At 42.1% G+C, this 13,094-nt stretch overlaps 1 protein-coding gene across 1 annotated transcript; it reads left to right on the top strand.

The window, feature by feature from the left end:
* The first annotated feature begins 279 nt into the window (after nt 1–279).
* Nucleotides 280–11,099, top strand: GLE1 (GLE1 RNA export mediator). The gene is made up of 16 exons (XM_037401143.1): nt 280–426; nt 837–1,061; nt 2,087–2,212; nt 2,410–2,558; nt 2,893–2,953; nt 3,232–3,486; nt 4,293–4,521; nt 5,112–5,227; nt 5,412–5,481; nt 5,818–5,960; nt 6,834–7,024; nt 7,498–7,627; nt 7,970–8,074; nt 9,075–9,157; nt 9,326–9,389; nt 10,008–11,099. The coding sequence occupies exons 1-16, from the start codon at nt 331–333 to the stop codon at nt 10,074–10,076; spliced, it is 2,112 nt and encodes a 703-aa protein (XP_037257040.1). The 5' UTR covers nt 280–330; the 3' UTR covers nt 10,077–11,099.
* Nucleotides 11,100–13,094: the final 1,995 nt, after the last annotated feature.

Genomic DNA, 13,094 nt, shown 5'->3' with positions numbered 1-13,094 from the left:
TATCCTGCGTCCCAGGACACAGGCTCCAGTGCAGGCTGGACTCCAGCCCGCCCCCCTTCCCGAAAATATACAAAATAAGGGAAGAGCGGTGAGACTGCCCCTGCTTCGCCGCCCGGCCCGTTTCCCCGCCGCAGCTGCCCGCGAGGCGCCCCTGGCGGAACTCGAACCTTGGCTCCTGGGGGAGGGGCCGCAACCCGCCTGCCCGCCAGGGGGCAGCCGCCGCCCTCATGGCCCGCTGCGCACGGGGCGCGAGGCGGGCCGGCCGTGCCCCGGAAGCGGAAGGGCGGGCTGGGGGTCAGTCCGTTGCCGACCGCGGCGGAGCGGGACGCCATGGAGACGCGGCAGCTCCGCTGGGATACCCTGGTGGCCCTGCGCACCTCTAGTAAGGGCCGGCTGAGCTACCGCCGCTGCTGGCTCCGCGATGAGGTGAGGGCTCGCTGCCGGGGGGCCCCAGGCCCGTGTGTGCTGTGGGCGGTGGGGGAGTCACGGTCCCGGCCCCCCGGGGCTGCCGATGGAGAAGCACCGGCCCCATGGCGCTTGGGGCCTGAGATACCTGCCCCGGCCCGGTGCTGCCCCTGCCGCCCGCTCCGCCCCCGCGGGCCCCAGCCTGCCGGTCCGGGGGCTGCTGCCGGGGGAGGGCTGGGGCGCGGCACCGCGCTGTTCCTCAGCGGGAGCCCTGAGCGCGGCGTGAAGAGGCCGCAGCGGGAGCGGCTAAACATGGTCCCGAGCCGCGGTGGTAAAGCGCCTGCTGACCTGTGCGAGTGGCTTCAGCGCGGGTGAATGTGCCTTGGGTTCCTCCATACGTCTCGTATTCACAGGAAGTGTTTTCTCTGTAGGATGTCTTGGAAGGGTGCATGTCTCCTCTTGAGCTGTCCCCTTATGCTGGCTGGGTCCTAGACAGAGTGATTAAGCAAACAGCCCAAGAAATCACACCCTCCGAGAGTTCAACGCCAAAAAAATCCACTCCCCTTGCAAACCGGTCGTCTTCTCTGGAGAAGGTCACGTCTGGCAGCTGCCAGGGCTCTCCCCTGCTTTCATCTACAGAGCTCAGTGAAACAAAGGTAGTTCTCTGACCAGAATCTGTATGGGTGCGGATAGAAGAAAAAAATGCACTAACTTGCTGCTATAATTATCTGATAAAGGCTGGTTTATGTTCTGTTAATCTGTGGGAAAAAATGTGCTTGGTTTCAACTTTTTGTAGGATAAACAGGTGATTATAAAAATGGCATTAACAAGATTTCCATAGAACAATGTTTCATAGTAGGCCAAAACCAAGCTTCCTTTTTCACCATAACTAAGGAAAATTTAGTTGGAGCTATAGAGTTCTATGGATTAGCAGCATGGGATTCATTCATTTCGAAGCATGAGGTCACAGAGTAGAGTCTGTTGAGTCACCCCCTTGGGTTCTCTGTAGTCTTTGAACAACTTAGGTTACAGCTCTCGTTTACAAGGCAGAAGGGTAGGAAGCTGTGCAAGGAGCGGTTGAGTTGTGGAGGTAATGAAGTTGATGAAGCACCTGAAAAGAAAACAAACGTCTGTTGCTGTGCATTAGATTATGACTTCATCACATAATAGTGATACTGAGCAGCAAGGTCTTGCATCATATTGGCCCCATTTAGACTTAAGATATTTTCCTCACAATACATTTCTTAACTTCTATCAGATCTTGCTTCATTATAACAGAGTCTGAAATGCCTCCTGAAGTACGATTATACTGAGTATAAACCTGTCTTGACTTCTTAATGTTAACATTCTCCAGTGAATGTTAAGAGAATGTGGAGAGTCTGCAGCCTTTCTAGGTAACAGCTTTTGTGAACGTCCTGTAGGCTCTTGGTATCTCTCCTCCCAGTTTTAGTGACTGGGAAAAGTAATTATCTCAACCTCATATATGTGCTGGAGGATATTCAAAATGGTGAGGCTACACTACTGGGGTATGTAACAACTCTAAAAAGTTACGTGTTGCTGGATTCTTTTGTCTGTTTCTCTAGAAATAGTATGCAGTTTAGGAGACTTGATTTACCTGGTTTCCTCTGAGTAGCTGGTACTGTACTCAGCCACTGATTTTGCTTATATGCTGACCATGCAGGGGAATGAGGATCGTAGTTTTCTGGAAATGGATCAAGAAGTCTTACAAGCAGTTCTGCCATCTAAAGTTACAGAAGTTGAAGGCTGCATTCGAATGTACGAAGAGATGCACAGGTTGAAAGGAAAGGTAAAAAAAAAACCTCAGGGTGTGTGTGAATCACAGGAGAGCTACATAACTTACTGTTCTACTGCTTCTACCAGAGCACTGTTACATCAGGTTATTGTAAATGCTGGCCTACTTTGGGAAATTATTTTGTATTTTCTTCCGTCCAAATTCTGCTGGTTGCTGCATTATGGTGCGTCTGGCACCTCTGCAATCTGCAGGAAGAGTTAAGGCAACGGCAGGAGCAGCAAGAGCAGATGGTGAGGGCAGTGTATGACCTGGCAAGTGAACAGCTGAAGCGCTTTGATGAACTGAAGGAGCTAAAGCAGCATCAGGAATTCCAGGATTTGCAAGAAGTAATGGAGAAGAGGTGAGATTAGCTCTGGTATCCTTAAAATATTGTAGCATTTAATCAAAAAGTGAGGATTAATTTTTGTGCCTGACAATTCTGTGCTAGTTACTTGTGCTTGAAAATCTCATCTGCTGCTTTTCTTACATTAACTATCCTGTTTTTCTTGCGGTGTAGATCTCCAGCTACTGTTGGGGTTTCAGTTGTTAGAAAAAGGCTATGTTTGTGACAGTTAAAGTTCCTTTAGCTTGGCTCATTTTAAAAGTAACTTGCTGTGTGTTTGTATTTTATCTTGTTCATGTATTTTATCTTGTGTGTGTCTTGAATACAGTTTTTCTGTGTTTGTGTATTGTAGCTCAAAGGAGGCTCAGGGACAGCAAGAGAAGTTGAAGGAAGAACACCGACACAGAGCAAAGGTCTGAGACTTTTAAGAGTTGTCTTTCAACTTCAGTAAAAGACAGTGGGAACTGGAAAGACAATGGATTTATCTGTATTTACATGGTACCCCTAGAGTGAGAGTGTATTGTCTGATGCTGTCTTAGACACCTGCTACATTGTTGTGGGAATGCAGTAAGGGCACACGTGTTGTAGGAGCAGAAAGGACCTGTAAAGCCAGAGTTGTTAGACCAAGAAGGAGATTTAAAGCTGGAGTTATTTAAGTATTCTCTGTCCCTTTTGTCTCTTTTTACCTCAGGTATTAAACCTAAAACTGCGTGAGGCAGAGCAGCAGAGGCAGCGTCAGGAAGAGCTGGAGCGTTTGCGTAAGGAAGAGGGCCAGGAAAGACTGCGTCGCCTTTATTCCATCCAGGAGGAAGTGCTGCAGCTTAACCAGCAGATTGATCCCAATTATAGACACAAAGACTTGCCAAGAATTGATCTTTCTGCATACAGTAATCGTGGCAACCAAATCTGTGGGCTGGTGTCAGGACTCATCCGCACCACAAGCGAGGTAGAGGCTCTAGAGTTGTTCTTAACTTTGGCTGTTGTTCTTTCATAGAGCTTCCTGTATTTGTCTTCAAAGGCAGCTTGTTATGAGGCCATTAAATGAGATGTCACAGAAATGTTTTTAGGTATTTATTCTATAAAGCATCTAATTTAAAAGGAGGATTATTTTCTATGGCACTTTAGCTGTTCTCTTGAGAATGGCTTATAAAAATGCATGAGGATTTCTAGAGGAGAAAGATTCAACATTAAAATCCTGTAAACTCTTGATGCTGTCAGGTTCCTGATCATCATCAGGAGACAACCTGATGACAACCACATCATGTGAGACAACCACATGGGACAACCACAGAAGCAGAGTGGTTCATAAATTGTTAAATACTGAATGCGTTATGATTGTCCTATACTTGTAAGCCTTTTTACAGTATCTAGGTTTCCTTAAAATTTCTTTTTCTCTATATAAAGGTGGGATACAAACCTTGAAAAATAAAACACTATAAGGCTAGTTCTCTGTTCCAGCTTGTCAAGGCTTTGCATTGGGGTTCCCTTACACTTGTTAAAGTGTGTTCTTAAATCTTGTTGTCCAAGATCTTGTGAAATCTAGTCATGGACTACTGTTATTTACTACTGTTCTGACCAATATTACATACAAATAAAGGAGAACAAGGTATTTTCACCATAGAGGATAAAATGTGTAGTTGGTTCCCAGATTGTCTGAAGGTTAATGCTTCAAAAGGCTCCTTGCTCTTGCCATTCGTCTACAAATATGGAACAAAAGATTGATGCTGTACTGCCTCCTCTGTTTCTTGGCAGAGAGGTTTCCCTACTCAAGTGGATGTGGCCAATACTGAACGAGCACTGCAGGAGATGCGAGGGTTGATATCCAGCATGCAGCAGGAAATCGCTGCAGCCGTGGAAGAAAAAAGGAAGAGAGATGAAGAGGAAGAGAGACAAAAGCAGCAGGAGTTACTGAAAAAAGAGCAGATGAAGGCTCAGACTCCTGCCCCTGCACAGCAGTCAGGGGGAAAGAAGCAGAAGGAAGGTTGGTTAGGCTCCCCCTGCCGCTGCCTCCTGGCTGTTTCCCTCCTTACATGCTCTTTCTGCTGTTAAGCTGAATACTTCTTTGGAATCTTATTGTTGTGATGACATACCTGCTCAGAGAATTTACTTTAAGTGCAACTAGGACTGCTGGCAGGAAACTTCAAATTAAACTGATGCAGGGTAAATTTATGACTGTATTAACTGGAGCAAAACCTGCTCTTCCTAGGCAGGACATTACGCCATGTATTTACTGAGTAACATTGTGCCTTCTAGAGAGTGTAGATGGGTCACGCATGGTATGACAAAACATACAAGGATAGAGCACGTAAATGGCTTCCTTCTTGAGAGTAAGTGAAATCCATGTATCCTGCATGTATAAGCTACTATGCTGAAGAAGAAGGACTCCTGTCTAGCTTAAAAACTTGTGGTTCACTTATGAACATATCTTTCTAAACTAAATTCAGGGGAAAAAAGCACTCATGCAGCTCTTCATTCCTTGCAATTGTTTAAAAAAATTGTTTTCTTAAGGTTTTCTAGAGTTTTGGGTCTTTCTTAGTCTTCTGCTATTTTTTTTTCTTTTCCTAATATCAGGACTTCAAGTTAAGGCAGAAGAAAGTACTATGCAGTGGTACCAGCAGCTTCAAGATGCTGCTGAGCAGTGCATTGCTTCTTTCAGTGGACTCAGCAACTGCAAAGACAACAGTGAGGTATAAAAAATGGTTAATACTGCTGAAGAGTGATTATCTTAATTTCTAGGGGAAATAGGACAGCTTTCATTTAGAAAAAGTCAATACTAACAGCAGCCTCTATTAAAAGTCTGCTCACCCAAACTATCATAGTAGTTTACTTGTCTGTAAAGGTTTTTAAATTGTCTGTCTGTTTGTTCTGCAGGTTAAGAAGATAAAAACAGAGTTGCAGAAAGCAGCTACAATCCCTGTGAGCCAGATCTCTAGAATAGCAGGTCAGGAAAATGCCAAGAACCCAACTCAACTGAAATGCCTTTTGCTGTAAAGATTGTAGTAGGACACAACACATACGATGTTTCTGTAATTATCTCTACAGCAGAAAGCTGTTACACATATAGTCCAGTTCTTCGCAGCAGTGTTTGCTTATGTTTTGAAGGTCTGGTGCTTCCCTCAGAGGCATCTTGTTTCATCATGATTAACTCAACATGCAGTTTGAGATGCCTTGCCCTCCAGGACGTAGGTCTAGTTCTTGTGAAGTTGATGTGGTCTGATTAAGACTTGTCTGCTCTTTCCTAATCTTCTGAATCCATACATTCCTTATACGTTTGCAGGCTCTCAGCTGAGGGAGATATTTGACAAGATCAATAACCTGCTCTCTGGAAAGTCTGTTCAGAGTGGAGGGCGAACTGTATCAGTGACTCAGCATCCACAGGGTCTGGATTTTGTTTATTACAAACTTGCGGAGAAATTTGTGGTGAGGAAATTTTCTCATTATTGGGGTGGCAAAGGTAGCTAGTGCTTCAGTAAGTTCTTTTGGACATTTTCCTCTGTCTTCAACTGCTAAGAACAAAACTACTAGGGGTTTAGCTTGCATATATTAATGTTCACATTGATTAGAGAAAGTGCTTTGTGGATTAAAACAGGCAAAAGAACTTGATTTCTCGTTTCTCTTCCCCTCCCATTCCCTATTTCCTCTGGGAGGAAGAACTATTTTAAGTTCTAGGCTGGCGTGTTACGTATTCTGAACCAGTTAAGTACAGTGTTAGTGGAAAACAGGTTAATAGTCGGTTTATGATCTATCACAAAACTGTATGTATACTCAAAACTTCACATGTTGGCAGAATTGGGGACAAAAAAGAAAGCTGAGGACCAAGAGGCAAACTTCTGTCCCTGTTGTGTAGTTAGCACCTCCCAAGAAATGAAGTGTCATTGTTCAAGTTGCATTTTGAAGTTGGCAATATATTTTCTCTATTCTTTATTTGCTAAATTTGGGATGTTTGAAGCTTTCTTTTGTCCCTGCAGTGATAAATACGTGCAAAAAATAGCCCATGGAGTAAAACTGTGAACTGATTTGTAAACATTTGAAAATGATTGTTTGGAGTGAAAATATCTGTGCATCCTTGCGCTTTGTGCCGGTATTTGCTAACCCCTTCTTTCTGTCCTGAACCAAAATTTATTGTCATCCTCTGTGGGAGCTAGGGACATAAGGCTTTATCAGCTTTTCTGTGGTTAGCTTACATAGCCATAGAAAAATGAGGAACCTTTAGTAGAGGCTAACTACACAAAAAAGAGAATTTTTTTTGTCTGAGAAATGGGGTGGGGGCTGACTTTCTTTTCCCCGCTCCAGAATCAAGGAGAAGAAGAAGTAGCTTCTCACCATGATGCAGCTTTCCCAATTGCTGTGGTGGCTTCAGGAATCTGGGAATTACACCCTCGAGTAGGAGACCTCTTTTTAGCTCATCTGCACAAGAAGTGCCCCTATTCTGTGCCATTTTACCCTGCACTGAAAGAGGGGACTTCCATGGAAGAGTATCAGAGGTAAATGTATTACTGGACTTCTTCAGCATAAACACTGCAAGAGTGAAGACTATATTCCTTCTCGTGAGTGAATTCCACTTTTCCCCATCTGTGATGACATAGGCACAGTGTTGTGCTGGCATAGCCTCTGGAGATTCATTCACAAGTGCGCAGCTCCCTGACCCTGTTTCCCAGGAGGATGCTGTGTCCTTCAGCTTTGGAAGTGCTCTGTTGCTTCTTCTTCCTTGTCCTTCTCAAAGAACAGTTGATAGCCATAGCTTGATTCGAGTTGAGATACCCAGTACAGAACCTAAATATTCTATGTGGTATAAAATAGTGGAACATATGATCCAGAGGGTAATGATCAGCCTTTATGATAATTCTCGTATAGTTTTGGAGTATCCCTATTCTCAGTACAGTTGACTTTAAGTAAGCTGAGAACTCCAGTGAATGTGTTTTGCTGTACTGATACTGGAATGTCTTCTTATACTTAGAATGCTTGGATATCAAGTTAAGGATTCTAAAGTGGAAGAGCAAGATCATTTTCTGAAACGGATGTCAGGAATGATTCGTCTTTATGCTGCTATCATTCAGCTCCGGTGGCCTTATATAAACAAACAAGGGGTATGCGTGTATGGCATTATATTTAGAAACTTGTTACTATCCCAAGAGTCTATTAAACGTATTTGTAAACTGGAGTTGTAGTTAAGGTGTGCTGAACTTAAACCAGCTCATAATGTATTTGAAGGGAGATGGTTGTAACCATAATCCACAAAGTGATGCACAGTAATTTGTAGTGTAGACCCTTACTTCCTTTTGTCATATTTTCATAATGATCAAGTCTTATGTTAGGCTATTATAAAGTAACTTTATAAAGGAGAAAGTTAAACAGAAGACTGCCTGTTTTGATAATAGCATTTTGCAAGTTATAAAACAAGTGGTGGGTAGCTTTTTGTTGCTTTATAGGCACATCCTCATGGGCTGAACAATGGATGGCGCTGGCTTGCTCAGATGTTGAACATGGAGCCTCTGGCAGATGTGACAGCTACACTTCTTTTTGATTTTCTGGAGGTAAGCAATGTGGAATACTGGTGGTTAAAGGGGTGTAAATTGGTAGCATTTTAATTTCAGAAGGGATTGCTGAGGTGATGTTCATTGTGATTTTAACAGCAGGGTTTTTTAACTTGTCCTTATTCCTTCAGAAAGGAATGTGAGTATTTCCACATTCTTGCAAATACATAGCTTTGGAGCTGAATGATTTAAAACCTGAAGTTTTCATACATGCAACTTCTGTTGTTGTAGTTGGTTTTGTTTAAGGTTCCTGGTATTTTAAAGATAGTCGCATGGTCCTATAAGAATAAGGTCTGCTAAGCACTTGGTATGAGTTTGTGCAATGCAGGGAGGTCCTGTGGCCCTGCCAGCTGAATTAATCCTGAAAAACTGGATAGGTTTTCCAGGCTGAAAAAACCAGGTCCTGATGTTTATTATTAGCATATCCTAAGATACAGGCCTATGCTGAATAAGAGCCAAAGTTAAAGGCTGGAGTCAGGGGAGACAAACACTGTGGAACACAAGCAGCTTCTGTGCTCATCAGGTGCCTTCTAAAGAGCTTCAAAAGCAGCAATGAGAAAGTAAAGTACAAAGTGAAATAACACCATGGGGATTCTGCTAGTAGTGGTGAAGTTTGGGCAACATTCATCCTATAAACTCACTGTATGAGGAAAGCTGATGAATCCACACTGCAGTCATCAAGATGAGGAAATGATCACAATATGTCCCAGCAAATGGTATTAGGGAAGGGTAGTATTTTCGGGGGGGAGACTGGAGTGAGAGGAAGAGTAACGTGACGCTAGTATCAGTGGCCACCTCACAGTCAACAAGAAAAACAGGTCACTGTGGTAGCAGGCATGGTGTTTAGAGGGTTTGCTTGTTTTATTGTAGATGCAGGTATATTACTTTAAATGTGTGGATAAAATATTAAGTGGTTGATGCTGAACGGGTTCACTGAAGTTGTCATGCTAGTCTGAAACGCAATTCTGGAATCTTGTCTTTGTGGATTTCTGTACTGTAGGTGTGTGGCAACGCTCTCATGAAACAGTATCAGGTTCAGTTCTGGAAAATGATGTTGCTTATCAGAGAAGACTATTGCCCAAGGTATGATATCTGTGGCTAGGAATGTAAAATAATCCTTGTTTTTTACTTCATGTTTGCTCTTAAATAACTCGTCTGTCTTTTCCAATTTCTGCCATTAACCCCCACACCTACTTGTAAATCAAACCCAACTTTCTAAGTAGATTTTGAAACATGCTGTTTTCTCTGCAGAATTGAAGCAATTACGAGCTCTGGACAGATGGGCTCTTTAATGCGTTTCAAGCAATTCTTGGAGGTAAAGCAGTTTGGGGTTTTTCTTCGTTTTCAAGGGTTTGGAGGTTTTTTTCCCTTCATTCAATGTGTGCATCATTTTGATAATGAGGCTGGCGCTGCTTGCAGCATACGTGATAATCCAGACCTGTCACTGTGATGTAACCTGTCTTTTGTAACTTTTCAGTTACTGAATTACTTAATGATAGTTATGATGTCAAATATCTCACTTCTTTCCTACATTTAATTTTTCTTAGTGAAAATACATTTTAATTAGAAATTAAGTTCAGTGAGACTAGTTGCAGTGAGAGGAGATAGAGAGGTTGAGGAGGATTCTGCTGAGTCATTTCTATGAGCTGTTTTTTATTGGTTGTTTGCTTGTTATCTGTTGTCCTGATTAGATAAAAGAGGAAGTAAACACTTTGAACTGCCCTCTAGCATTTTTTTTTAGCATTGTATTTGGCATATTTTTTTAAGAAAGCTTGCAAAACTGTAAAATACTTGATTATTTAAATTGGTTTTTGAATGTTGACTTAGATTATGATATTAAAATATGATAGCTTCGGAGTTTATACTCTTAAATTCCTGAGACAAGATGGCAAATTAAGATACACATTGTACTTTGTCTTTCTCTCTCCACTAGGAATGTCTACAGAAGAAGGAAATTCCATTACCAAAAGGCGCTCTACAGCCTTCCTTTTGGAGAGCATAAATCAGTTTATATTTCCTTCCTCCTGGATGTCGGTGCTTTGTGACCTGGCTCCCTGTTTACATTTAAAGGAAGATGTTTTCTGGAGTCTAATGTTTAATTTGTCAAGATTTACATGGGTCAGAACAAACTCATGTTTTAATTTGTTGCAAGTAAAGGAAAATTATTCTTCGCTTTGGATTTTTGTAAATTTTTTAGGTATAGTAAACTATGGAAAATCAAGGAAGTTTCCTTGATATGTTTAAACATGTGGAAGATGTTTTAAGCATAGTATCCATATGACCTCTGGGCTTCAGAGATTAAAGACCCCTGGACTGAAAATTTGCACATCACGTTCTGTTCATAGAGGGGGGCATACAGCTTTATGAAGTCTTAACAGAGTAATCAATCTCAAAAACTTACTGCTAGAACTTTATTTTTGTATTTATTACATCTGTCTTTTATAACGCAGTTTTAATTATGCTGATATACTTGCATCCTGTTTGTCTCAACAACATTGTAAAACTACAGTGAGACGGGTAAAAGGCATTTTGCCTGGCAAGTATTGACACCACTGTTGAATGTAGCTTGGCTCCAAGAGGCAGAGCTCTTGATGTAAGAGAGGTAGACTCACTGTTTTAAAAGGTTTTCATGGATAATAGTAACTTCAAGGGGGAAAGAGCAGAGTTCCTGGAACAACAGAAATTCTGTGTCCGTAATCCATCAGATGGATGGAAGCTAATAATCCATTTTCTTATTACAAAAAAAAAAAAAAAAAAGTGGCAAAATGGTGCGTTCATTCTAGCACTTTTGCTGGTGTTCTGCCATCATTTGAGGGGGATGAGGGGGAAACGGTATGCTTGGATTACCTAAGGTGCATTTTATAAGGGCTCCTTTTATGTTAATGGATTTCTTTCTTATTATGTTATGGTATTTTAAGTATCAAGTACTGTAATATTTGTACTAAGGGTGAATTATTCTGAGAACAGTTCATTCTAGAAATATGTTTAAGTTAATATTAAAGTTTGATTATTTCTTTCTTACTAATCTGAAACTGATGCAGTTGCGCCTTTTTCTATAGAAGGATGGTTAAGAAAATGTACAGTTCCTTTGTGAATACAGGAGGCAGATAGTATGGGAGATGGGAGTGATGGGGGATGTGTCTGATTTATGGTGTGCTGTCCTTGAACTATTTTAGTGGCCTCTTAAGATGAGAAAATTTTCTTCTGAGTTCTAGAAAGTAGTGTGTTATTTTTGCAATATACTGTTGCAAATTAAAATTATTATTATTACCAGATTAGTTTTTGTTATTCCTAGAGGCTGCAATTTGAAGCTGTAGAAAGTGGAGCTGAGGTCATATGAGAATCTGAATTTTATTTTTATATAGGTCTTGAGATTTCTGAGAAAAGGTTGTAACATATACTTTGGAATTCAGGCCTCTACAACCTTTAACCTTGCTTTAAAGTTGACTGGTAATAAGTTAAATTTGTGTTTGGTTTATATTTTTGTAAACCGACTCTGGAATTCTTTAGATTAGTGTTACCTGTGATTGTTCTGTGGAAATCTTCTGCTAGTATCCTTTTACCAGGTAACACTGAAGTAATGCCACTTTCATTAGTATCCTAGAAAATGTTTGGATTTTTTAAACTGAGTGAAGATGTTGTAATTACATGTCTACAATGATGTTGGAGACTCACTTTGCCAAGATAGTAATTGGTACTGTCTGTTCTAAACAATTGTCTGCCTGTGCCAAAACACAAGCAGTGGTTTGATGATGTATATATAAGATAGAATAGCTTGCTGCTTTTTTGCTGACAGGTACTAGGATCTTCTAACATTTGGTGGGGGAATATAAGTATATAGTTTTGTAACTAACAGACATGGTATCCTTTTCTGCCTTGGTAAAGGGCATCCAGATACACACTGTTTCAAAAACACTAATAAGAATTTCTAACCAGCGCACTTCAAAAGAAACATAATAAATCAATATTTATTTTTAGGTGTAGTTTAAGGTTGCATCTACTGCTTGAACTGATGGTTGACTTGTATTATGGTATTCTGTTTTTTGTCATTTTAGCAGTTTTGAATGTTGCCTATTTGGTGTGATGATGCAGTGCAAGTAAGGTCTTATACATGATTTGTGGTATTTTCGTATGCATATTCATATCAAATATGACAAAGGAGAGCATCTTGGATGTGAAAATACTGTGCGTTCGGGACAAGATGCATGAAAACTGCTGTGAGTCATACTCTTCCTTGGAGACAACAGTTCCAGGCAGTCCCATGGGCTGCGATGCAATGTCACTGCGAGTGTGCTTTTTCCATTTAAGTACTTTAATGAAGGAAAGTGTTATTAGCTCAAAAATCACTAAAACCCGCTCACCACTTTGGACCCCTCAAGTTCTTGCTACCTTACCAGATCTCATTATAAAAAAAGAAAAACAACCTACTTTGCTATGTCTATTTTAAACATCTAGTTTTTACTAAAGGCCCATTTTCCTTTGAATTTATGCATTACCTTTTCAAAAATAGATTTCTCTTGACAAGTGTTAGCAGTCTTTTGATGTGAAGCCCTTGCCTGGCAGCTTTGTGATCGTGACACTGCGTGCTGCTTCAAAAGGATAGCCTTACCCATAATTATTTTTAATGATGTAAAGCTAATGAGGCTGCGGCTTTGAGTCTGGCTTACTGATGTGAACGGTAGAACCTGTCACCTCTATCCTCTGCTCTCCTCTCAGCCCGGCTGAGAAGGGGGCGGAAAACCCAGCTACCGCCATGCCGCACGACCACTCTCACCGATTCCCGGTGTCACCGTGTACCTTCGTGCCCGAGGCCGGTCGCCGAGGGGCGCTGAGGCACCAGCCTGAGCCCCGCCGCTGCTGAGGGGCACCGACGGCCCGCCGCCGCCCAGCCCCGCCTCTCGGCTCTTTCCGGCATCGCTCGGCACTTTCCGGAACCCCTCGGCTTGCTCCGGCTCTCCTCGCATGCGCCGCTGCCGCGGTTCGCCCGCTGAGCTCGGTGGGTGGGGCCCCGCCCGCCCCA

Source organism: Falco rusticolus, chromosome 9 (genome assembly GCF_015220075.1).
Source record: "Falco rusticolus isolate bFalRus1 chromosome 9, bFalRus1.pri, whole genome shotgun sequence".
Taxonomy (NCBI): Eukaryota; Metazoa; Chordata; class Aves; order Falconiformes; family Falconidae; genus Falco; species Falco rusticolus.
This window is presented reverse-complemented; position numbering and strand designations above follow the sequence as displayed.

Excerpts from the sequence above, each read along its gene's own strand:
- GLE1 (XM_037401143.1), top strand. The coding sequence starts at position 331 with ATGGAGACGCGGCAGCTCCGCTGGGATACCCTGGTGGCCCTGCGCACC. Across the intron at positions 2,213-2,409 it reads TGCACAGGTTGAAAGGAAAG|GAAGAGTTAAGGCAACGGCA; the intron begins GTAAAAAAAAAA and ends TGCAATCTGCAG. Across the intron at positions 4,522-5,111 it reads GGGAAAGAAGCAGAAGGAAG|GACTTCAAGTTAAGGCAGAA; the intron begins GTTGGTTAGGCT and ends TCCTAATATCAG.